At 46.2% G+C, this 26,525-nt stretch overlaps 1 protein-coding gene and 2 non-coding genes across 3 annotated transcripts; all 3 read left to right on the top strand.

The window, feature by feature from the left end:
• The first annotated feature begins 19,411 nt into the window (after positions 1-19,411).
• Positions 19,412-26,239, top strand: RPL3 (ribosomal protein L3). Its single transcript, XM_069967269.1, has 9 exons — positions 19,412-19,472; positions 20,484-20,676; positions 21,849-22,017; positions 22,405-22,540; positions 23,507-23,693; positions 23,969-24,129; positions 24,207-24,308; positions 25,105-25,320; positions 26,120-26,239. Exons 1-9 carry the CDS (start codon positions 19,470-19,472, stop codon positions 26,159-26,161), a joined length of 1,209 nt encoding a protein of 402 aa, XP_069823370.1. The 5' UTR covers positions 19,412-19,469; the 3' UTR covers positions 26,162-26,239.
• Positions 23,807-23,900, top strand: LOC138790440 (small nucleolar RNA U83B). The gene has a single exon (XR_011363096.1). It is a non-coding gene; the product is annotated as a small nucleolar RNA U83B (small nucleolar RNA).
• On the top strand, positions 24,707-24,798 carry LOC138790441 (small nucleolar RNA U83B). The gene has a single exon (XR_011363097.1). It is a non-coding gene; the product is annotated as a small nucleolar RNA U83B (small nucleolar RNA).
• Positions 26,240-26,525: the final 286 nt, after the last annotated feature.

Below are 26,525 nucleotides of genomic sequence, written 5' to 3' on the forward strand. Positions count from 1 at the left end.
AAGTATGGCTGTATGCAGTCCTCTTTCTTTCTGTGCAGGATTGTGGCAGAAGGAATATACCCTTGGATTCCTGCTGCGTGTTGGCACTTTGTACGCCGCAGATGTAATAGGGTTAATCCCTGGCCAGGCTACCCAACATGGAATTGGCTTAGAGAAGATGACAAGATGCTGCTTCTTTTTCTGCCATGTACAATTCAAAACTGTGTCTGAAAAACCTGTTGTTTGAGCAGGAACACAGATTTCCTATTGCAATCAACAAGACGAGAATGTGACACAGATTGTCAGAATCCATCTGGAATTATTATTGTCTGAATATAGCCCAAGACTTACACATGCATGGTCGTAATTGCCATGCACCAGTGCTGGACTCTATGAGGGAGATTTATCAAAGGGTGTAAAATGTAGACTGGTGCAAACGGCCCACAGCAACCAATCACAGCTCCTCTTACCTTTCACCAGAGCAGGAAGCTGAGCTGTGATTGGTTGCTGTGGCCAGTTTGCACCACTAAATTTTACACCCTTTGATAAATCCCCCCCTATATATTATATCCACACAGATCAGTTTGCAGCAGGGGGTGTTGTAAACACATAAACAAGTGACACTCACCTGTCCTAGTCTATCATACTGCCACTCCCAGTTTCCTGCTGGCCTTCTTAATCGCCCAATCAGTGGCTGCAGCAGTGTCCTGCCTCAGTTACTGATTGGCTGAGCAGGCAGCTCCTATGGGGCTTTGCCATCACAGGAACAGGGAGATAAAGGAGACCAGTGGGAGAGAGGGATCCTGGTGTGCAATGGTTACTTCTTATAAAAATGGGTCAATGTGCCATATGCTGGGGTAGCTATGCGATGTTGTGGCAGCTGCGTTGGTGTAGGGTCACTTGGGCACTTGTCACGGTAACCTGGAGTGGCACTTGGACCCACCCCCCTGGACAAACAGACACTGTGTTCAAGATTTTGGATAGCCCTAATAGACCTAATGTGCAGGTGCAAGTGCAGTAGCGGAATGATAGACCAGAGTCCAATAGCTTAAACAGAAAAACGTGTATTTACTTAAAAATTTTCAGTTGTTAACTGCAGGTACAGACAAGAAGTAGTTATATAGAATTGATAGGTAGAAGCAAAGTGGAGTAGACGAACATCTTGAGGGCCCTGTCCAATGTAGCTGTGTACTGTCCAAAGTAGCTGCCGGGATAGCATAGTAGAAGAGAAGAAGAAGAGAAGATACTTGTACTCACGTATAGATCCCTTTTCTGATCTTACCGCGTTATGCCCTATAGTGTCAGGATACCCATCCTGCTAGGGTAGTACAAGGTCCCAGGTCCCTGTGCTGGGTTAACCAGACTTCCCAGAGTTTCCCAGAATAGCGTTACAGTAGAATACGTAGTCTTCAATTGCAGCTTTGTTCTAACTAGCTCAGGTATGCTGCCCTGTATAGTGTAGAGAGTATCCCTGGCCTGGACAAGGTGATTCTCAGAAGACGTCCTTCCTCCTAAGGGGTCTTGCACTACATGGTAGCTGTAGTTTCTTGCATAAAGAAATAGATTGAGTCTCTTGGTCCCTGCAAGGGGCCAGGCCTGGGCCAGGCCCTGGCTTCACTGCAGCAGAAACTTTATCCGTGTGTCTTGCTCTCTCCACTGACTAAAGAAGAAGACCCTCCCACCAGGAACTAGCTCCTTTCTATAGGGGCAATCTAATCCTCCTTGTAATTGGTGGGGCTGTGAGTGCGAGAGAAAGGGTAGAGGTCATAGGACAGGATAAAATATAACAAATGACAAAACAGTAGTTAACCCATTCCTTCCTTCACCTGTGCACAACATAAAATATACTGTGAATAAAGTAGCAACACCTAGTGGGAAAAGCAAACACTACAATTCTTCATCATCCCACTGTGAGAACTTGAGTGAGTAATGCTGCGTTTACACGGAACGATTATCGCTCGAATTTTCGCAATAACGATCGCATTTTAGCAATAATCGTTCAGTGTAAACACAGCAAACGATCAATCGATGAGCGAAAAATCGTTCATTTTGATCTTTCAACATGTTCTTAAATCGTCGTTCACTAAAAATTCGCAGATCGCTTCGTGTAAACAGTCTTTCAAAGATTCACCCTATGTAAAAGATGGGCTTAAGCGATCTTAAAAACGATCGCAATAACAATTTTCTTACGACTCTTCTAACGATTTTTCTCCATCTAAACGCTGATCGTTATGAAAACCAAATCGTTGCTTCAAAATCGTTAATCGTTAGATTGGGCGAATTATCGTTCCTTGTAAACCCAGCATTACTTTGCCCAGGTGCATAGGAACTTAGTGGCACACCTGTGCTGGGACACTACAAATGGAAAAGCGAACTGGTTACAGGGTCAAGGGAGCCCAATAGTCATCGATGTGAGTAGGTAGTGAACGCTAGACCATCTAGTCTACAGAAGAACTACAGTAGTACAAATTACTGTTTGGATGGCAGAAATACTATTGTAAAGACCCTGTTATGTGTCCTCTTAAGCAAGCGCCAATCTCATAGCTCAGTAGACATTTACAGAACCTTAACATGGCTGGAAGGGATGGATCGCAATGGGTTGCAATTCAACTCTATGGGATTTCTGGCAATTCCTGACTGGATTTTGTTCTGGGATTTTGGCGGCACTAGGGGGGCCTACACAACACTTTAAGGTTATGGTTGGTATTTATACGGACATAGAGAGAAAGGAGCTGCTGCACCTCACACCTATGGCTGACACTAATGCCTCTCGGCTACATTTAAAAACCAACGCCAGGGGGCGTGGCCTGACTATGGAGGAGTGAGCACGCATCTTCTGTGGGCTCCCACCTCAGAACGCCAGAAAGCTTACTAAAGCACCCCAAGACTAAAGAACTGCCCCCCAAATGGTCGGCAGCCGCAGGAGGACCAAGGCAGGCATACTTTTACCTCACTCCCGGCCCGTCCGGGGCAGCCTGGACCGTTTCTTCTCTCCCGCCGGTCGCGGCCTACCTGCAGGGCCTGAGGCCTCCACGCTCCCCGGCCCTAGAGTAACGAGAGCGGCCGCCGCCGCAGCAGCAGCCGGCGCGGTTCCGTCCAGACCGGACTTGCAGCTAGCCCCCACCGGTGTGGGGTGCCCCTCGGTGACGGCAGACGCGGCGGTAAGAGCCCCGGTCCCGACCACCCCCGCTCTAACTCCCCTGAGCCCCGGCAACAGACAGAAACAGGGCACAGCCCGGCTTACCTCTCGGCCCTCAGACGCTGCTCCCACTGCTCACCGGAGCCGGCCGTTCACCACCGGTAACGCAGAGCCTCCTGGCCCCCACCTCAGGGAAGCGGTGCTTGTCCCCCTCCTCCACACAGGTGCGGTGCCGGCGCGCTCTTGCCTCAGGACAGTGACAGAGGCAGTGTCTCCTGGCCCCTGCATTGAGGCAGCTGCCTCCCTGGAACTTCATCCCCACTCACAGGCGACTCCTGGTTTAAGCCTTGGTGCAGCGGTGTCCCCCTGTTCTGGGCAGAGGACAACGGAGGTGGCCATAAACCCTGATCCCTGTAGGGTCACAGTCTGTGCCTCAGCATCTGGTATAGCAGCCATTATGTCTTCCCTGTCCCCTGCTGCACTTCCCTTCTCCTCCACTAGAGGCAGCGAGATGCCCCATCCTAGCTCTGCTACATCTATTAACCCCGTACAGGATGGCTCTGAGTGGGACTGGAAGGAATATATGAAATTGCTACCCACACGCTCGGACATGGAAAAATTTGTGGAACGCCTGGAAACCTCTTATAAGCAAGAGCTTACTTCTCTCAAGTCTGACGTGCATACCTTGGAGGCAAAAGTTTCTGATATTGCTGCTGATCAGGTTTCCTTGACTACCACAGTGGATGATGTCCAGGCTACCCTTGCTATTCAGGAGAGGCAAATACGTCATCTTTATAGGCTTCATGAGGACGTGGAGAACCGCGGTAGGCGAAATAACATCCGCATTAGAGGGCTTCCTGAAGCGACTAGAGCTGCCGATCTTATCCCATCCCTCCAGGACTTGTTCGCATCTATCCTTAAGCGGCCACCGGGGGCAGAGTTTGAGATTGACAGGGCTCACCGCACTCTGGGTCCTGTTTCTACCAATGTCAATCGGCCTCGAGATGTCATATGCAGGCTCCATCATTACAGAGTGAAAGAGGAAATTATGAGAGCAGTGCGCAACATGGACTACGTGGATTTTGATGGTGCCCAATTGATTTTTCTTCAGGATCTCTCCAGAGCTACTCTAACACAAAGAAGGGCTCTAAAACCCCTGCTGGAGCTGCTGAGAGAGCGTGAAATTCAGTACTCATGGGGGTTTCCTTTCCAGTTGGTTGTCCGCAGGGGTGGGAGGAGATTTGAGCTGCACACGCCTGAAGATTTGCCTGCCTTTTTAGATGCACTGGATCTGCCGCAGATGACTTTGCCAGATTGGGATCCGGTCCCGCCGATACCATCGAACAGGCCATCTCGCCCTGTCGACATGGCGGCTTCCGGGGACTGAGAACGCTTTGGAGGATGGTGGTCATGGCGTTTGGTCCTTTGGCAGTGCCTTACTGACGCTGAATGTATCTTTTTACGTTTCCTAATACTGCGTCAAGCTTCTCTATGATTGCGGGGTCTCTATCCTCGCTTATCTAGTTACTATAACATGGATATGTAGTTATACTGGTTTATATGTGTGCGGGTCCGGGGGGTGGGGGTTGGGGCTCTTGGTGAGCTGACTCAGTTATTTGTTAATGGGGTGTTCCTTCATTTAGCATATTGCATATAGTTGTTGGGTGCAATTATGGTATATAATTAGTTTACATTCTGGTGTTCTGATACGGGCTTACAGACCTTCATCTGTCAGTCCGTCCCTCTCTAAAATAGACGCTTGACGCGTCGCTGTACCCAGTAGGGTCTGTCCTGGTAGTATAGAACTACCTGGAATCGGAGGTTGTCTCTCTTGATAACCCCCTTTTTTTTTCTGGCTGCTGGTTCGGTCTTGCTCTTTCTTCTTAGACATATTCTCTTTGTCATTTCTTTCTTTTCTTCTTTTCTCTACTCCCTCCTATTCTTTTTCTATCTTTCTCCTCTCCCTCTCCCCCTGGGGTGGGGGGTTGTGGGGACATGGCGGGGGCGGACGTCAGACTTGCTTCCATTAACGTTAGGGGATTGAATGTCCCGCAAAAGCGGTCTCAGATCCTCTACTCCATGCACAGACAGAAGGTACATATTTTGTTACTACAGGAGACCCACTTTCGGACTGCCCATGCTCCTCAGATGCGGCTCAATTACTACAATGTGTGGACACACAGTACTAATCCTGACGCCAAATCTAAAGGGGTCTCCATAGCACTACACAAAACCTTGTCGCATAGACTGCTTGATTCTCTGACGTGTCCTAAGGGGAGGTATGCTTTCATTAAGATAGAGATCCAAGCACGGATTTACACTGTTGGAAACATTTACCTCCCTAATTCCCGTCAGGGCAGTACCCTGAGGGCTATTCTCCGAACGGCCTCTGCATTTATAGAGGGCGTGTTGATTTTGGGAGGAGACTTTAACTTGGTGATGGACCCTTCCTTGGACACCTCCTCCGGCAAAACAGCGGTGCCACGCTCTGAGTATGCGATGGCACGGTCGGTCCTCGGTCTCCATAGCTTGGTGGATGTCTGGCGCATCCTTCATCCTAAGGATAAGGACTTTACCCATTATTCAGATGCTCATCGTACATATGGTAGACTGGATATGTTTTTTGTTGCTCAGTATGCCTTAACGTTTAACCCCACGGCTTCCATAGGCACTGCCTTGTGGTCCGATCACTCTCCAATATTTTTGTCATTGTCTTTGCCGGGGATGGTGCCTAGGGAATGGTCGTGGAGATTGAACGAATCGCTCCTCAGGGATGTGGTGTGTAGAGCGGCTGTTACTCAGACCATAACTGACTTCATTCATGATCACGCTGAGGATGACACTGCCCTACCAATGCAATGGGAGGCCCTGAAGTGTGTTGTCCGGGGAACCTTGATTCAGCAGGGGGCTCGGATCAAAAGGGACAGAGGTACTAAAATTGTTAACTTGGCAGGCAAAGTCGAGGCTCTATCTAGGGCACATAAACAAAATGCCACCGATGAAGCACTGACGGCGTTAACGCTGGCTAGGGAACAATTGAAGGACCTCCTCAACAAGTCTTCCTCATCCCAGCAGGAGCGCTATCGCAGCTTTCTTTATGAACATGCCAACAAGAGTGGTAAGACGTTGGCTAGACTGATTCACCCAAGGACACAGGTCACGCACATTCCAAGCCTCTTTGACCACACTGGTACTGCCATACACAATCCCAGAGAGATTTCTGATTTCTTTCGCTCCTATTTCTCTTCTCTATATGACATTAAAGGGCGCTATTCAGAGATGCCGGCAAAGGACTTGGAGGCTAGGATATCTGCGTACCTGTCAGATACGAAGTTGCCTAGTGTTTCTGCAGAGGCGGTTGAAGACTTAGAATCTCCTTTTTCTGAAAGTGAGCTCAGAGGTGCCATCACGGATGCAAAGGGTGGAAAAAGTCCGGGACCGGACGGCTTCACCGTTTGCTTCTTCAAAACTTTCCGAGATCTGTTACTGCCACTTATGACTAGGTGCTTTAATAGTATTTCAGCAACATGCCCCTTCCCCCGCCAATCGTTGGAGGCACATGTGGTGGTCCTGCCCAAGCCGGGCCGGGATCCTAAATATTGTAAAAATTACCGTCCCATTTCACTCATTAACTGTGACCTCAAATTTTATTCCAAGATGCTGGCCAATCGCTTGAGTCTTCACATCCCCCACCTCATCCATGCCGACCAAGTGGGATTTGTTCCGGGCAGGGAGGCAAGGGACAATACGTTAAGGACTCTCACTTTGATGTCTTGGGCCGGCCGTACGGGGTCCCCTTTGTGCCTACTTTCCATCGATGCGGAGAAGGCTTTTGATAGGGTGCATTGGGGATTCCTGCGGCTGGTTCTGCGGGGAGTGGGATTCGGTCCGCTTTTAGTGGACAGAATAATGGCGTTGTACTCTGCTCCCTCGGCTCGAGTGCGGGCTAATGGTTTGCTATCTAGCTCGTTTGAGATTCACAATGGTACACGTCAAGGTTGTCCCTTGTCTCCCATGCTTTACATTCTATCCATGGAACATTTGGCAGTAGCCCTCAGGCATAATCCCACGATCCGGGGTGTTGTGATTGGGCAGGACCACCACAAGCTTGCATTATATGCAGACGATCTTCTGCTATATATTTCATCCCCTACTACATCTCTCCCCTCTATTCTACAGGAGTTCCAGAAATTTGGCGACCTCAGTAATTTTAAGGTGAACTTGACGAAAACTGAGGGGCTGAATATTTCCATCCCTCAAGCTGTGTTTGATACGGTTAGAGCTTCTTTCCCTTTCCAGTGGCACACAGATTTTATTGTTTACCTGGGAATTAAGCTCCCGCAGGTCCTTAGCTCCCTTTTTGATCTGAACTATACACCCATGCTGAACAGGGTCCTCTCAGATATGACATCCTATTTCCTGAAACCGACCTCGTGGTTTGGAAGGATGGCCATTGTAAAGATGGATATTCTTCCCAAGCTATTGTATGTTTTCCAAACTGTTCCTATCGTGGTCCCGGTTGCCTTCTTTAGGACTCTGCGCAGGGCTATCTCCAAATTTATCTGGGGAAACAACAAACCCAGGATTGCATACTCCACCCTTACTCAATCTCGGTCTACGGGTGGCATGGGATTGCCTGATCCTCGTCTCTACCACGAGGCGGCTGTCTTGCGCGGAGTCCTGGATTGGGTACATGGCAGGGGCTCCAAGAGATGGGTGGACCTGGACTTCGTGATCTGCCCGATTGCGCCCTCTCTCTTGCCATGGATCACTTCAGGGGATCGTCAGTCCCTGTCATGCCTTCCATTTTTTGCCCTGCATGTGTTGTGCGTTTGGGATAGGTGGGTAACAAAACACGGATTGTCAGTGGTTCCAGGACCGCTCTCCCCGATACTACAAAACCCAGCATTCCAGCCGGGCCTGCAGACGCATGGATTTCTTTTGTGGGAAAGGTCCGCTTATCCTAGAATCCGGGACTGTATGACTGGTGATGCCATCTCCTCTCTGGTGGCCCTTCAGGCTCAGTCTCCGGAGCGTCGGCTGTCTTGGCTGGAATATGGGCAGTTAACCTCATTCGTGCGGGCTCTCTTTCCCAGGGGTTCGTACACCCCCATACTCACAGACTTTGACAACTTGACTGTTGCCGCTTCTGCTATCCCACATTGTATATCAGTGCTGTATCAGATTTTGGTAAACATTGCTAACCCTGACAGAGCTACTTTCTTTGATAAGTGGGAACGCGACTTGGGTGTTCCTTGGGACGGTCAGTCTCTCCAGAAAACCTGTGAGCTTACTCATGGCATTTCCATGGCCGCTAAGGCGAAGGAGAAGAATTACAAAATCCTCTCGCGGTGGTATTACTGCCCGGTCTCCTTGCATGTAATGTTCCCTGAGGTGTCCGACCGGTGCTGGCGGTGTCTTACTGAGACTGGCGACATGCTGCATATTTGGTGGGCCTGCCCGGGCATCCGAGATTTTTGGGACAAGATCATTGTTATTTATAATGCTTATTCTGGAAAGACTGTAGTCAACTCCCCACAACTGACCCTGCTCTCGCAGATCCCAGGTTCTCTCGCTACAGTTAAAAAAGGACTTTTGAGACATTTTTTGACTGCGGCTAAAATGGTCATTCCCCGACATTGGAAAACACCCGTCATACCCTCAATAGCAGAATGGCTGAGTGAGCTACGGGAATTGGGTAGAATGGAAGAGTTGGTAGCAGAGGTTCATGGGCAGTCTGATAAATTTGATAAAGTATGGTTTCCATGGCGTTTGTTCATGGACTCTGAGGCCTTCCCCGCTCTTGTGCAATAGTAGGGGGAATCTCCGGTTATAATAGTTCTCTGCTGGGGATCACGCAAGGTTTTGGCGGCTGTCCTCCGTCTGTTCCCTCGCCTCTTTCCTGATCTTCTCCTTTTCTCTCTTTTTCTTCCTCCTCTTTTCCTTCCGAAATTTTGCATCACTTTTCTTGAAATTAATTTGTGGTTTCAGCGGCGCTACCGCGTTGGTGGCGCTTATGTTTAGAAACGTTAACATCTTGTTGATCTTTCTCCTATCCTTTTATATATATGTAAAATGAATGACACCATGCGACTTGCAGGTCGCCCTGTAACAATGTTTGCTGGTTTTGTATTTACTGTACGCTGTGTGGTTGTCAATAAAATCAGATTATACATAAAAACCAACGCCAGGTTGTTGGTATATAATTTGATCAAACCACATTGCCTCATGTACCACTAGCAGGTCCCCTGGATCACATGAGTCCCTACACTAGATCAACACTGTGTTGGTCAGCGACCGCCCACCCTACAAAGCGAGCGCAAGCAGGGAAGGGAGGCCAAGGAATGGCCCTGCACCCCCACTGTCACAGGACCAAACCCCAAGTGCCCCCCCCCAAACCCAGCAGGTGCTGCCGGCGGAGAAAGCGACCACCAAGCAACACAAGTGTGAACAAGGTCTAACTACTCACCATTTATCATGAGCTATATTTTACATTGAGAACTAAATATTTTAGTATATTCCTAATAATTTATGTTTTTCATAGATTGGTTCTTTTTCTCTAGTGTTGAGAATGGTGGAAATTCTATTTGCTTAGAATAGGGAACAGCTGGAGAAATATTTTACCGCTCAGAAAATGACTCTGTAATATGAAGATTCAGGCGCGTCCACAATGTTCCAAATTTTGTCTTGCCTTTTTTTTTCCTTCCCTCCTCACCTTCACTCCCTGATGTTGGCACTCCGGGCTCTGTTTCCATAGCAGCTAATCAGAACTCCATTTGTGGGTCAGTGCAACCGCGCACGCTTAGAGGCATCACTATGCAGACAGCAAGCAGCACAGCAACCAGAGATTGAGGGGATAAATCATTCCTCATTACGTCTTGTAAATGCGGCAAACTCTCATGGGTCGCTGAACAGATTCTCGTACGAGGAGCACAGACAATGTTGGCAATTCACTTCATTTGTACAATGAAAAAAAAAAGGTAAACTGTACAGAGAGAAGAAACATGTATTCAATGCACCACCTTCCCCATACAGGCAAAATATAATCACGTATAGTCTACGCGGGCACAGGGGAACTGATATATAAAGGTCACCAACTGGTATAGGCTTTGCCATTTACTCTACTGGCTATGTGGTAGCTTAAAGGGGTACTCCATACTAGGGATGGTCCGAACCTGCCGAGGTTCGGATTCGTACGAACCTGAACTCTCGGCAATGATTCCTGCTGTCTGCCCGCTCCGTGGAGAGGGTGGGTACAGCCGGAGGACCGCCTGGAAAACTGGGATACAGCCATAGCCATAGGCTGTATCCCAGTTTTCCAGGCGGTCCTCCCGCTGTATCCACCCTCTCCACGGAGGAGGAAGACAGCGGGAATCATTGCCGAGAGTTCAGGTTCGTACGAACCCGAACCTCAGCAGGTTCGGACCATCCCTACTCCATACCCATACTTTCCATACCTATTAGCTGGTTTTCTTTCCAGCGTGACACAGTACTCTCTGCTGACATCTCTTTCGGAGACTGCAATTGTCCAGAGTAGTAGTAAATAACTGTAGAAAACCTCTCCTGCTCTGGACAGTTCCTGTCTCGGACAGAGGTGGCAGCAGAGAGCATTGTGTCAGACTGGAAAGAATACACCACTTCATGCAGGACATACAGCAGCTGATAAGTACTGGAACAATTGAGATTTTTAAATAAAAAAATATATATAAATCTATATAACAGTCTGAAATCAGTTGATTCAGTTGATTTTCACCGGAGAACCCTTTTAAGCTGAATGTTGGAAATATGGCCCCTTAAAGGGAACCTGTCATGTTAAAAATGAGGTCTGCTCTGCACGCATCATCTTATGGAGTGGGAGGAACTGAGCAGACTGATATATAGTTTTGCAGGAAAAGATTTGATCTATTCTTTGAAATCTCTGCTCATTCTGGGCTTAGGAGTCCGGTGGGTGGTCCTAAACCATTCTAAAGGATGAAAAGAGATTTTAACAATTATTATATAATAAACAATATATCAGTCTGCTCAGCTCCTTCTGCTCTGTTACATGCTACATGAAGATCGGATTGTATTTTTAGTATAAACCATAACGGCAAACAATGGCCGTTGTTTTGAAATAAAAGAGCTATTTGCCATTAAATGGCGGCCATCCACTAAATTTCAAAAGTTTGTGAACAGAGCCTTTCTGTGTTTCCGATCCACTCCTGGTTTTGGTTGAAATATACTGGGCAAAATACTGTGTGAACATAGCCTAAAGGTACTCTATTAATACAGATGCCTCATGAAAAAGAAATACGGGCTGTGGCTGCTGGAGAGGATGATGGCAGGGGGATGCTCAGTGTCCCTCCAGTGCCGTGTCCCTCAGTGTCCCCCTGCCATCATCCTTCACTTCCTGGATAACATGGTGATCTCACGACCCGACTCCCAGAGCTGTGTGGGCTGTGGCTGCTGGAGAGTATGATGGCAGGGGGACACTGAGGGACACAGGGCACTGGAGGGACACTGAGCATCCCCCTGCCATCATCCTCTCCAGCAGCCACAGCCCGCACAGCTCTGGGAGTCGGGTCATGACATCACCATTTTATCCAGGAAGTGACATCACCATGTTATCCAGGAAGTTACATCACCTTGTTATCCAGGAAGTGACATCACCATGTTATCCAGGAAGTGAAGCCTTGATGCAGTAGTAAGTGCAGGGAAAAAAGCACTTTATAAGCATTTCCCAGTGCAAATTGGGGATAACTTTTGGGGGGGTAATACAATACTTTAATAAAATTTTAATTAAATTATGCATTGAACAGTAGGGTAGATATTAAACACATTTTTTCACTTTTATTTAATTTTGAATTGCATGTGCCAAAATACTGACTAAAAAACGCAATGTGACCATAGCCAAAATGGTGAGGATCAGGCCATGTGGCCTGTTCAGCTTATGAGCTAGTCAAGCACCCACTTTACATAGGGGTAGAAACCTTTCACACATAGTATTTTGGTTCCTATTTGATCCCTATTTGCTCCTCTGAATATTTGGTCTATCTTTTAGATATAGATATCCTAATCCACTTTACTTCATGCTGCATGCTGTCACATCTTTTACAATCTTGCTTTTTAACACAGTACAGATGCTGTGAAAAGACATGAGAAACAAATCCCTTAGCCTTATGGAAGGCTGATATTACATTATAGGATGCATTTACTTGGCTTGTTATCATGTTAAGGAAGCAGTGATGGTTTACATGGATGATATAGATGTTGTGTATGGGAGCAAAGCCGCTGTTAACCGCAGCGTTAAATCAGATACCAACTTTTGGATTACAATTTGCTGGGCTGTTTTATTAAAGTGGTATATAAATGTGTAATATAATTTTATTGAAGAAAATGGAATTGTTTCGTTGTTGGCAGCAGTAAGGGGCGATACGGCCCCTCTTCTGCCACCTGTGGCTGTGTCAGGAACCGCAGGGCTACATAAGCCATGGTCCTGACACAGTCATATATTACATCCCTAGTGACACTGAGCATCCCCTGATGTCTATTATAATCAATGTTAGCATTAGAAAAAAAAACATCACACTTGGGGAAGCTGTCTGTGTCACTAGCTCTGCAGCGGTGGCATAGTGTAGCAGAGGGAGCAGGGATAACAGTCAATCAGCCCCTGCGCTGGTACAGGCTACCATGCCCGCAAGCCCTCCTAAAACAGGATGCTCCCCCAAGACTAATTGAAAAAAAAAATAAATCTAAAATACCCCTTTAAGGGTTACACATGCACTAGATCATCATAAAAACAAGATATTCAGCATTAATTTATCAAACCAGAATCTGTATCTGTATCATAAAACCCTTGTCCCGCCAGCATTAGTTGAGTGACAACTCACACATACCACACCGTATTCTGTATTAACACTCATAGGCCATGTGCGCCCGCATCTGAATTCCCCGCTGCAGGCACCATTGTGTGAACTGTCAGGTTCTCTGTGGCCACTATTCAATGAATAGTGGCCGCAGAAAACTGACGTCAGTTTTCTGTGCGGCCGGATGGAATAACGGCCGCAGCGTATACTATGGTGGAGATTTATCAAACATGGTGTAAAGTGAAGCTGGTTTAAGTTGCCCCTAGCAACCAATCAGATTCCACCTTTCATTTTCCAAAGAGTCTGTGAGGAATAAAAAGTCTGATTGGTTGCCAGGGGCAACTAAGCCAGTTTCACTTTACACCATGTTTGATAAATCTCCCCCAATGTCTTAAAACAGAAACTCTAGTAATCCAACAAAAAATGCACAAAAAAACCCTATAGAAGCACTTACGATTTCCCCATCGATTGTTTGACACTTTACCACTTGTCTAAGATGCTACTAGCCCCGGATTTAAAGGGGGTTATCTAGCGCTACAAAAACATGGCCACTTTTCCCCCTCTTTTGTCTCCAGGTTGGGTGGGGTTTAAAACTCAGTTCTATTGAAGTAAATGGAGCTTAAAGGGGTTGGTCACCAAATGTTTTTTTCTTTCAAATCAACTGGTGCCATAAAGTGCCAGATATTTGTAATTCACTTCTATTTAAAAATCTTAAGTCTTCCAGTACTGATCAGCTGCTGTGTGTCCTGCAGGAAGTGGTGTTTTCTTTCCAGTCTGACACACTGCTCTCTGTTGCCTCCTCTGTCCATGTCAGGAACTGTCCAGAGCAGCAGCAAATCCCCATAGAAAACCTCTCCTGCTCTCCAGACTGGAAATAATACAACTTCCTGCTGGGCATACAGCAGCTGATAAGTACTGGAAGGCTTGAGATTTTTTAATAGAAGTAAATTACAAATCTCTGGCACTTTATGGCAGCAGTTAATTTGAAAGAAATTTTTTTTTGGTGTACAACCCCTTAAAATGCAATCCATACCTGAACTGGAGACAAGAGTAGGGGGAAAAGTGGCCATGTTTTTGTAGCGTTGGATAACCCCTTTAAACTTTTACAAATGATCCCAGTTTTACATGGCACCTAATGGCCCTATTCCACGGGTCGTTTTAGAGGAGCAAACGAGCGCTATTAGCGCTCGTTTGCTCCTCTTTCCCCGCTCGCTGTCGCCGCTATTCAATGCGGCTGCAGCGAGCGGGTGAGTGCGGGAGGGGCGGCGGAGAGCTGCGGGGGGGCTGCTCGGAGGATCGCTGATCGTCCGGGCAGCCCATAGGATATAGCAGCGTCTGCTGCCGATGCTCCTATTCAACGGAGCGACGGCAGCAGATCGCTGCTATATCAGTCGCTTGTTTTTCAACATGTTGAAAAACAAGCGACTGCAACGATCAGCCGACATGAACGATGTCGGCTGATCGTTGCACTCTATTCCACGGAACGATTATCGTCCGTAGCGGTCGATATCGTCCGAAAACGAACGATAATCGTTCCGTGGAATAGGGCCATTACCGGGAAACAAGTCTGCCGGGATCCCGATCGCTTGTATTGACAGGTGGGGGTAAGTCACTTACCTCCGTCCTGTCACATTGGTGATCGGTGAGTCCCCATTATTTAAAAAAAAAAAACATTAATAAAAAAAACCCCAATAAACATTTATATTACCTCCCTTCCCATTATACCAATAAAAATATTTTAAAAATATAAAGAAACAAATATATTATATATTGTAGCCTGGGGAATTGGCCGATCTATTAAAATATAACAATATTGTTCCCGCATGGTGAACAGCATAAACAAAAAGAGAAAAAAAACCACCAGGATTGCTGATTTTTAAAAATTATATACAGTGGTACCTTGGTTTAAGAGTAACTTGGTTTAAGAGCGTTTTGGTTTAAGAGCTCACAGTTTTTCAAAATTGTGACTTGGTTTAAGAGCATTGCTTTGGTTTAAGAGCTCCATGTTCTGGGTGGGAGCGCGAGTGGAGGAGGGACATGGTCTGCACAGTGTGGTCTACAGCACTGTACTCTGACCCAGGAGGTCTCCCTCACCTTCCAAATCATAGCAGATCCACTTCAGGCTGGGGCTTACATCAGGGGACAGGACTGTGGGGGTAATCTCTCCATAGCTGTAATCTCTCTCTCCCCGGACAGAGAGCGCTGCATGTATGTGCCCACATCTGCCCTGCTCATTCCTCCATGCTCCCTGCAGTCTTTCAGCCCTTGTGTTTCCCATCCTCTACATTACTGTACAGTAGTTTATGATATCACATATTCTGCTGTTTCTTAATCTTTGTTTCATCTGTTTTACATGTAATTCAGAAAAATAAATAATTATTTTTGGGGTGTGGAACCAATTGTCTGCACTTCTATGATTTCTTATGGGAAAATTTGCTTTGGTTTAAGAGCAGATTTGGATTACAAGCACGGTCCTGGAACGAATTATGCTCGTAATCCAAGGCACCACTGTATTCGAAAAAAATTAATAAAAAGCAATCAAAATTTTTCTTTTACGCCAATATGATACTAATAAAAACTAAAGATCACGGTGCAAAAAAATGATACCCCAACCAGCCCTGTAGGTGGAAAAAATGGGGGGAAAGTGTTTTTGAGCAGTAGCAGGTAATATGGTTCTGTAACACACCACGTTTCAGACAGCTACCGTCACATGTATAAGCACTTCATCACTTAAAGGGAATCTAGCATGACCACCATGCATACTAACCTGCTGATATGTGCTTGTAGCCCACGGCACCCTGATTAAAAGGGTTCTGCATTTTAAACAGGGTGCCAAGGGCTGTGAGTGCATAGCAGCAGGTTAGCATGCATGGTAGTGATGCTAGATTCCCTTTAAGAGACCAGGGATTTATTCACCCATCACTGGAGACATTTCAGTTCCTCATTGAAACCGTTTTCGAGGTCCCAATGGGGAACTGAGACCTTGCCTCCACTGATGTGTGAATAAATCACTGGTCTCTTTTTAAGTTACATTGTGCTCCTTACTTCATTTTGGATTACCTTGATGTCTCTGGGTCAAAGAACTGGATGTGTGCACCTATTCTTTTCTTGCAAATTGGTTCATTGGGTATTAGTATAATACTAATACTACTATAGGTACTATATTATATGGTGTTTATGGTGTACATCACAGGTATCTGTGGCTATCCTACCAAGAACGAGATGCCAACATATACTGCAGCGGGCACCATTTATTTCAGTGACACTGAGGAAGTCACCTTGGGCCGTTGCCATTGTTATTTACTAATTTAAAGGGACTCAATAGTGTGTTCTGTTGTCCTGTTAAAGAGTAACTGTCATGTTTTTTTTTTTATTGCAGAAATCAGTAGTATAAGCGATTTTAAGAAACTCTGTAATAGGTTTTATCAGCCAAAAAAGCCTCCTTCTGTACTCAAGAAGCAATCTCCCAGCCTCCCCCCCCGACTTCTTATCTGTGCATTATCAGGCAAACACGTCTTCATTACAGAGAAGCCAGTGAAGACGGGCTCTGCTCTCTCCATTGTAAGCCTATGAAGGGGGGAGGGGCTGAGGGAGATGAGGGAGCAGGAAGAGGTGACATGAAGGTCAGCTGTTTGTAGACTTCTCTGGGTACCTAAAACGCAGGATTCAGGGGTCAGAAAGGTCAGTGCTTATCTATGAACTTACTGAAAGAAGATTGCAGGGTGTTGTGCTGTGCAGGACTGCTCCGTGCTCAGTCACTCCTAACAGCCCCTCCCCTCTCCATAGACACATAATGGAGACAGAAATCCTGCTTCATTTGATGTGAGGGGGGAGGCTGGGAGATTGCTTTTTCAGTCCAGAAGGAAACTCTTTTGGTTTATAAAACCTATTACAGAGTTTCTTAAAATCGCTTGTACTGTTGATATTTAATGTTTTCAGAAAAATGACCCTGAAATGACAGTTACGCTTAAAATTAGCATATTACTGTATGTACAAAAAAAAATGGCCCAAAACAAGTCACCCAATGTAAGGAAGGTGGCCTCTGCATGTGGCGGCCGCAGTGTGAGAGTCCTACCTTTTACTTTGGCAAACGTATAACTGTTAAGTGATAAGAACTATCAGTAAAGGTATAAGAATAAACTTTAATTATGAAATTGTATATGTGGGTGCAGTTTTTATTATATGTTTATGTTTTTATTACACTCAATGTCAATTATACATGCTGCTGGCAATTACCTCAGCAGAGAGAGTACCTTAAATTTGATTGAATTTAAAAAAGTTATTCTTTGTATTTCTAGATCCTTTTCCTCATTGTAAACTGTGTTTTTTTGAAATTGTGCCAGATTATGGCCATGTTCACACAACGTATGTTTTGTGTAAATCACGTCCGTTGTTATAATTTGCAACAACGGCCGTGATTTACACAAAACATACGTTGTATTTTGAATTAATGGAATCCCATCCGGAGGGTATACACAAATGAGGGAGATTTATCAAACTGGTGTAAAGTGAAACTGGCTCAGTTGCCCCTAGCAACCAATCAGATTCCACCTTTTATTCCTCATAGACATTTTGGAAAATGAAAGGTGCAACTGAGCCAGTTTCACTTTACACCATGTTTGATAAATCTCCCCCATAGTATGTTAATGTCAGTGACGGTGTGTCAGTGACGGCAGTGTGTGGCGGTATGTCAATGAGGGCAGTGTGTGACGGTGTGTCAGTGATGGCAGTGTGTGGCGGTATGTCAGTGAGGGCAATGTGTCACGGTGTGTCAATGAGGGCAGTGTGTGACGGGGTGTCAGTGACGGCAGTGTGTGATGGTGTCTTAGTGAGGGCAGTATGTGACGGTGTGTCAGTGAGGGCAGTGTGTGACGGTGTCATTGAGGGCAATGTGTGGCTGTCTGTCAGTGAGGACAGTGTGTGGTAGTCTGTCAGTGAGGGCAGTGTGTGGTAGTCTGTCAGTGAGGGCAGTGTGTGGTAGTCTGTCAGTGAGGACAGTGTGTGGTAGTCTGTCAGTGAGGGCAGTGTGTGGTAGTCTGTCAGTGAGGGCAGTGTGTGACGTGTCAGAAAGATCAGTGAGTGACTGTGTGTCAGCAGTGTGTGGCGGTCTGTCAGTGAGAGCAGTGCGTAACAGTGTGTCAGTGCAGTGTGTGACGGTGTCAGTGAGGGCAGTGTGTGGCGGTCTGTCAGTGAGAGCAGTGCGTAACAGTGTGTCAGTGCAGTGTGTGACGGTGTCATTGAGGGCAATGTGTGGCTGTCTGTCAGTGAGGGCAGTGTGTGGTAGTCTGTCGGTGAGGGCAGTGTGTGACGTGTCAGAAAGATCAGTGAGTGACTGTGTGTCAGCAGTGTGTGGCGGTCTGTCAGTGAGAGCAGTGCGTAACAGTGTGTCAGTGCACTGTGTGACGGTGTCAGTGAGGGCAGTGTGTGGCGGTCTGTCAGTGAGAGCAGTGCGTAACAGTGTGTCAGTGCAGTGTGTGACGGTGTCAGTGAGGGCAGTGTGTGGCGGTCTGTCAGTGAGAGCAGTGCGTAACAGTGTGTCAGTGCAGTATGTGACGGTGTCAGTGAGGGCAGTGTGTGGCGGTCTGTCAGTGAGAGCAGTGCGTAACAGTGTGTCAGTGCAGTATGTGACGGTGTCAGTGAGGGCAGTGTGTGGCGGTGTGCCAGTGTCATGATTTGCGCTGCATTAATTTCTTAGGGGGCTGCTGAACATTTTAAAAACTTGGCCCAATAAAAAAAATGAATGAAGCGCAGATGCGGTGAACACTCCATTCAGTTCAGGGACGCTTGGATCTCAGAAACGTACCCCCATCGATCTGCTTGTTATTCTTTAGCTTATGTGTAGGAAATAACAGGCTGGGATGGAACGGGAACACTCCTTAATCAGACTCAATAGCGCGGTCAGTTACACCATTAAGTCCTGGTAAATAAGCCCAAATGATCACAAGGTGACTAGATTCAGGCCATTGAAGTGACTGGGGCCTGCTGTTGCTTGTCACAGTATAGGTTGGTATCCCATACTCTGCAGTATGCTGGTGTATATCTGTGTAGACAGAAAAACAAGGAGTGACTCCGGCCTTAAATACATATATTCAACACGTTTTATTTGTGAAATTCACATCAGAACCTTCCAGCCTAAAAATAGGCGATGTCTGTGGGCAGGGAAGGCCATGGAAAGACCTGCTGGGTTATTATAGTGGCCTGCAGCACGTCCTATACTGGATTTTATCTGTAATAATGTAAAAATTAACATTCTGAAAAGGAGACCACAATGTATCCCTTCTCTATACAGCCAGCTGTGTGCTCTGCTCTAATGTAAGGAGACTCAGCGCCATGATTGCCTTTCCTGACACTAAAATAGTCTCCTACTGTCAGCGAGAGGGTTATGTTACTTGGCAATAAAGTTAGGAGCAAAAAAAAAATGATAGTGGGCGTGTACTGAGAGCGCGTCTATAAATAGCCAGGGCGCAGCCGCGTCACTCTCTCTTCTAGTCCGGTCAGGAGACAGGATGGTGAGTGGAGGGCTGAGGCCTATAGTCTATCGCGCCGGTGTTTAATCCATCCCGTTACTGGGCCATCCGTACGCATCACCCTTGTATACCGGAGCCCGGCTGCATCTATGTGCCGCCTGTATTTGCCGGATTCTCACGGTCTTTTGCCAGGATTGAGGCCGCGGCCTGTGTATCCGCCGCCATGATCACGTGACAGCTGCCGGCTTCACTGAGCGCGTGCTGCGGGTCTGATGGCAGTTTGGTTCTCACAGGCTTCTGTACTGTGACACCACTGCGGTAGTGTGAATTGTCACCTATTAGCTGTGACCTATGAACTCTTTAGTGATAAAAGCTAAAGTCCCCAGCTATTGTAGAACTACAACTCCCAGCATGCAATGTAGTTTTGTGAGCTGAAGAGCACAGCTGCTTTAGATAGATGCATTGTGGGCTAATATGTAACACTTGCTATAAGCTGTACTGTAAGTCTATTATGGGACACTAGGTGGCGCCCTTCATACCTGTACATATTGAGTTGTCACTCATTTTTTTTTTTTTTTTTTGCGCAAATCAGGTGATTTTAAGAAACTTAGTAATTTGGGTTTATTAGCTGAAAATTTTTTTTTTTTATAATGAAAAAGCAGTTTGAAGCTCTCCCCCTGTCTTCATGGTTCTCTTATGGGGAGGGGTGCAGGGAGATGAGGCACCAAAAAGTTAATTTACAGCTACATCACCAGGCTATCTCCTCTGAAGTCAGCACTGACCTGACAACGGCTTGCACACAGGTCCTGCTGTTTAATCCTTTCTCTGCTCTCTGCTGCCATCTCCCTCCTCCCCCTCCATAGGTTACACAGGGCCCGACTGATGTGAAAGAGTCGAGATTTCCTGATAATGACCAGTGAATGAGGGGGGGCGGGGGGAGTCTTTTTGAATGCAGATAATGGCATAACAGTGACTCTTCAAAGTCTTCGGCACGGTGATGGAACCTACAGCAATGAGAGTATAAACTATAACCGGTTCTTCTGTTTTCTACAGTCTCACAGAAAGTTCTCAGCTCCCAGGCACGGCTCCCTGGGCTTCCTGCCACGCAAGCGCAGTAGGAGACATAGGGGCAAGGTCAAGAGCTTCCCTAAGGATGACCCAACCAAGCCTATCCATCTGACAGCCTTCCTGGGATACAAGGCCGGCATGACCCACATAGTCAGAGAGGTGGACAGACCTGGCTCAAGTAAGTGTGGACTACCTAGCTGCTTTCATCCAGAAACCGTACCACCCCTGTCCTTCAGGTTGTCTGTGGTATTACAACTTGGCTCCCCTCACTCTGGGGACATGGAGTGGCAATGCTACATCTGATCTGTGGATAGGAGTGGTACGGTTTCTAAGAGGATGGGTAGGGTTTAGTCCTGGACAACCCCTTTAAGGGGCACTCTGGTGAAAATTTTTCAAGTCAACTGGTTACAGAAAGTTATATAGATTTGTAAATTCTATTTAAAAATCTCAGTTTTCCATACTTCTCAGCTGCTGTATGACCTGCAGGGAGTGGTTTATTCTCTTGGCTGACAGTCCTCTCTGCTGCCACTTCTGTCCATATGTCCAGAGCGTGAGAGGTTTTCTATGGGGATTGGCTGCTGATCTGGACAGTTCCTGACATGAACAGAGGTGGCAGCAGAGAGCACTGTCAGACTGGAAAGAATACACCACTTCCTGTAGGACATACAGCAGCTAAGTACTAGAAGACCAGATATTTTTAAATAGAGGTAAATTAAAAATCTATATATGGCTCGATATTTAATTTTTAGGCAAGTGACCAGTTTAGATTATTTTTATTTTTTTTAAAGGGCTGCACATGATGAAACTTTTTCGACGGGCGGACTGACTGGCATCCTATGGGTGTCTCTGCTGAATGTCGATTGCTGACTGTAGCTTCTAACCCACTATAGTTGTCTGTTAGTACCCAACCTTAAAGGGGTACTCCAGTGGGGGGGGCACTTTTTTACTGGGCCAAGGGAGGAGGTGAACGGACTTGAAACGGATCCCGCCTCCTTCACTGAGTGGCTGAGCAGACCTGAGACGTCACGTCTCGGGCCCGCGTCAGACACCCAGAAGCGGCCGGGCACCGGAGCGCTACAATGCGGGACCCGCTGCTGGAACCAGTCCCAGTAAAAAAGTGCCCCCACCACTGGAGTACTCCTTTAACATGGTTATCAGGATTAGGAAAACAGCGCCTCCACCTTTCCTCGGGCTGTGTTATTACAGCTTTGCTCCATTCACTTTATTGGAATATGTCTTTGTTCTGACGCCTTGTTGGTTTCACTGCTATATTGGTTGTCGGTTTAGGCGTCCTCCAGCTATTGGTAACATTGACATCTGACATCTGACTATGCTGTAACTTATTTTCAGAGGTGAATAAGAAAGAAGTTGTGGAGGCCGTGACCGTTGTGGAGACCCCACCAATGGTCATTGTTGGTATTGTGGGATACGTCCAGACTCCACGTGGTCTCCGCAGCTTCAAGACCATCTTTGCCGAGCACATCAGTGATGAATGCAAGAGACGCTTCTACAAGAACTGGTAAGAGCTGCTATACCAGATGTAGTGTCACCAAACCCCATCATAGTCTCAGTAGTATAGATGTATTGGTTACCATTGATTGTCAGTTTGACATAAGAATCTCTTCATATTGCAGTGAAGCTCCTGGTTATATCCGCTAATGTTCATTATATAACTCACTTTAAAGCTATTAACTATCTCTGATTTGATACTAAACCTCCCTGGAACGATTGGCAGCTCCTCTCAGCCTCCGTCTGATGAGCTCCAGGCTCCGCTTGCTGGTTGAAAATCTCCTTTGACGCCATGCAATGAGCCGAAACCCTTGAAATGGTTTGGTGCCTTCCGCTCTTGTCCTTTCATTGGGGCATGATGAAGGTCCACTCCAACTTGCATGCTCTGCCATTAAAGGTATAAGTCCAAGAAGAAGGCCTTCACCAAGTACTGCAAGAAGTGGCAAGACGATGAAGGCAAGAAGCAGCTGGAGAAGGACTTTGCAAGCATGAAGAAATACTGCCAGGTCATCAGGGTCATTGCCCACACACAGGTACGTGGTGGTCACATGTAGAGCTGCACAACTAACCTAAAATAACATGGGAATACATAGTCCCTGCTGTGGACCCTCTAAGCACATGTAAAATCATTGCCACTGTGTGATCAGGCAGTCTGTAGCAGTGCTTGTGGGTGCTGACTGTATTATACAGCAGACACCTGCTCTAATGGCTGATATCAGAGATCACTGTTCCTGACTGTTTAACCCCTTCCATTATGTAGTTAGAAGCAACCAGGCTATGGGTTAAGTATTTGAGCCTTCTAAACCCATCAGTGTCTGTGCAGTGTGATCTTTGGTTGCTGTAGTAGAGGCTTAATAGTGGCAATCGATAAGGAACACTGACACATGCACTACAATGCAGTGTATTATGGCCACCCAGAGGTAGAGATGGGCGAATTCACAGAAGGAATAAAGTAAATCACTTAGTTCCTATATGCATTCTGCTTATTGGGCTGCAGGCTTTGAAGGCTGCTCTGCTTTTCCCCGGGTCCTGGGAAACTGGTTTTCCAGGAATGGATCCAGCTTTGCTTCATTCCTACTGTAAACTCTCTTATCTCTACCCAGAGGACCATATGTAAAAGTTTCCTTTTGAAAAATCCATAAGTCCCATTTTCCCTTGTGGTTTTATTAGGGCAAAAGATTATACGTAATCGGTATAGATGTATCTGTGACAACCCATATGGTTTATCAAACAGGGTAAATAGGGTAAATACAGTACATTGTATGTGCCCTCTTGTCCCTCTTAAAGCCCTGAGTAGGTGAACTACACAACCTGTCCTAGGGAAAGGCTCATTTTGTGGGGCGGCCTGAATGATGAGACTCTCGACGGGCGGACAGATGATTGCTTCTAGCAGTCTTTGTTGAACGTCGATGTTCTGACTTTTTGCTCCTAATGGTCTGAATTGCCTATGACTTGGTATACGTCTATATGGAATCTAAACGTGTAACTTGTATCTATAGATGCGCCTGCTCCCCCTGCGTCAGAAGAAGTCTCATCTCATGGAGATCCAGGTGAATGGAGGAACCATTGCAGAAAAGGTGGACTGGGCCCGTGAGAAGCTGGAGCAGCAGGTGGCAGTCAATGGAGTCTTTGGTCAGGATGAAATGATTGACGTAATTGGAGTCACAAAGGGAAAGGGCTACAAAGGTAAAACCATAGGGAGGCTAGACTGTCACGTTCGTCAGGTATAGAGCCTGATATTTGCTTTAAGACTAGCAGTTTGACTTGAATGGCATGCTGTGTAGAAGGTATACCTTATATCTGTTCGGTGATGAGGTCATGGAATAAGCACTGGGCACAGTGCCTGAATACTACTGACGAATTGTTCCATGCTGCCTTCCTTCTGAGAACAAACTTCAGTATAGTTATGTAATAAGCCTGCATTGTTTCTTCCCTAACCCGTATGTTGTCTCCCTCCCTAGGTGTGACCAGCCGTTGGCATACAAAGAAGCTGCCACGTAAGACCCACAGAGGTCTGAGAAAGGTTGCTTGTATTGGGGCTTGGCATCCTGCCCGTGTGGCTTTCTCTGTGGCTCGTGCTGGCCAGAAAGGTTATCACCACCGCACTGAGATCAACAAGAAGGTACGTGCCAGTGCAGTCAGGCTTTGCTGTCTGCGTGGTTCAAAAAGGCAGCAGAACTAAAAAATACTTTCTTTTAGATCTACAAGATTGGACAGGGCTACCACTCAAAGGATGGTAAACTTGTGAAGAACAATGCTTCCACTGACTACGACCTGTCAGACAAGAGCATCAACCCACTGGTAAGTTCACTATGGACTAGTCTACGGGACTTTACAGAACTACCAGTTTACATCGGATAATGAACAATAGTTATATGCGTTTAGTATGAGATGTTGCCCAAATTGCAGTGTTAAATTTTCTGGACTGTTTTGTCCTTAGGATACATCATTACTATGGCATTAGTGGTGGTATGGAAGGGGTTGGGACGCCAACTGGTCCGATACCGATTCATATTTGTATGCCCATCAAAGTACCTGCATTGCTGCTTACAAGCAGTTCCATACCACTTTTGTTGTTTGCCCTGGTACTGCAGCTCAGTCACTTAAAGTGCAAGAAAGCCGTTCATGTATGGAATGGGCAAAAATAAGTTATACATTTGTTTGTATTCCAAAGGTTCTAGGTCTGTAGTGCTGACCTCTAAGTCCTATGATGAAGCAATGGAAATAGCACTGCACAAGTGCCTGAAAAGCATGATTAATATTTCCATGCTGCCTTCCTTCTGAGGACTTTGCTCGGCACCTGCCTAATTGTTGTCTATTAGAGGGGGTTTCTAGTGTTCCATGACTTGTGTACAGCAGTCAGGTGCATGCTACATAGGCCTTTATTACAGCCAAACCAGCTCTGCTTAATCTTTACCTTAATAGAGGGCCCTCACTTTAGTATCGTTCTGCAGCCAGTTATTGAGGATTGTCCTATAACTTTGTAGTCAAGCTAAGACTTGGCACATCTTAAATTAATGGAAGTCTCCATCTTTCCTCATGTAAAGTCTTTGCTTTTGTGCAGATTGCTCAGCTTCTTTGCTTTTTTCTCTTGTAGGGCGGCTTTGTTCATTATGGAGAAGTGAAAAATGACTTTGTCATGCTGAGGGGCTGTGTTATCGGGACCAAGAAAAGAGTTCTCACCCTACGCAAGTCCCTCCTTGTGCAGACCAGCCGTCGTGCATTGGAGAAGATCGACCTTAAGTTCATCGACACAACCTCCAAGTTTGGACATGGACGTTTCCAGACAGCAGAAGAAAAGAAGGCTTTCATGGTAAGAAACTGTGAATGTTATATGGAAACATGGCTAATGGCCCAGATCTACTATTGACTTGGACCTAGTCACCCATTCAGTGGTAGTCTGTTAACCGCTTGATACCTGGGTATATTGGCACTACCTCTGATCTTGTGCACTGTCTAGATTTTGTATATAAAGTAATATATTGTGACAGATCTAGAATAAAGCAGGTAGACTGCACTCCCGTAAAGTAAATAGGTGCAGGTTTATTCACCCATATACGTACAGCGACGTTTCGACTCAAAACTGAGTCTTTCAAGCCGTCGCTGTACGTATATGGGTGAATAAACCTGCACCTATTTACTTTACTGGAGTGCCGTCCACCTGCTTTATTCTATACTCTGTGGAGTCGGGGGTCGACTGCCAAGGACGTGCACCCACCGGCTGGAAGCCATTGGGGGAGATTTATCAAACATGGTGTAAAGTGAAACTGGCTCAGCTGCCCCTAGCAACCAATCAGATTCAATCTTTTATTCTTCAAAGAGCCTGCGAGGAATGAAAGGTGGAATCTAATTGGTTGCTAGGGGCAACTGAGCCAGTTTCACTTTACACACTGATAAATCTTCCCCATTGACTTTGTCAGCACAGTGCCGTTCAACCTCATCATTTTTCTGTTTGACAGATCTATGTACTGGCCAGCCTCTAATGTATTCTGGACACCTTTTAGTTAGGTGGAATTTAGTCATTAGATGGCAAAGCAAGAAACCAACTACAAGGTTACTGTCTCTAAATTTAGGTTTGTCACTTGTGCTAACTTCAGGTCTTTGTCTCACAGGGTCCACTCAAGAAAGACCGTATGGCAAAGGAGGAAGCATAAATTCTACTCGATCTGGTCCCATCTACCATCTGGGCTACATTGTGGTTTTGAGACTTCTCAATAAATTCTATAAAACCATAGTCTAATTGTGTTTTACTGAAGGGCTGACTAGGGCTGGGCGATATTGGCCTAAATCAATATCGCGGTTTATCGCACATGTAGCCGCGGTAACGATAATTCAACGATAATTATGACACACCCCTTTTAGCAAACCACACCCACTAGCCATGCCAAACTGGCAATATTTTGATTAGAAAAAGTAAAAAAGAACTGAACAGCAACCCATGGTTAGTCTATCATTATTACTATTTGTCATTATTAGGGGTCTCAGCAGAGACCTGGATGTATATATACAGGTATACAG

Source organism: Dendropsophus ebraccatus, chromosome 4 (genome assembly GCF_027789765.1).
Source record: "Dendropsophus ebraccatus isolate aDenEbr1 chromosome 4, aDenEbr1.pat, whole genome shotgun sequence".
Taxonomy (NCBI): Eukaryota; Metazoa; Chordata; class Amphibia; order Anura; family Hylidae; genus Dendropsophus; species Dendropsophus ebraccatus.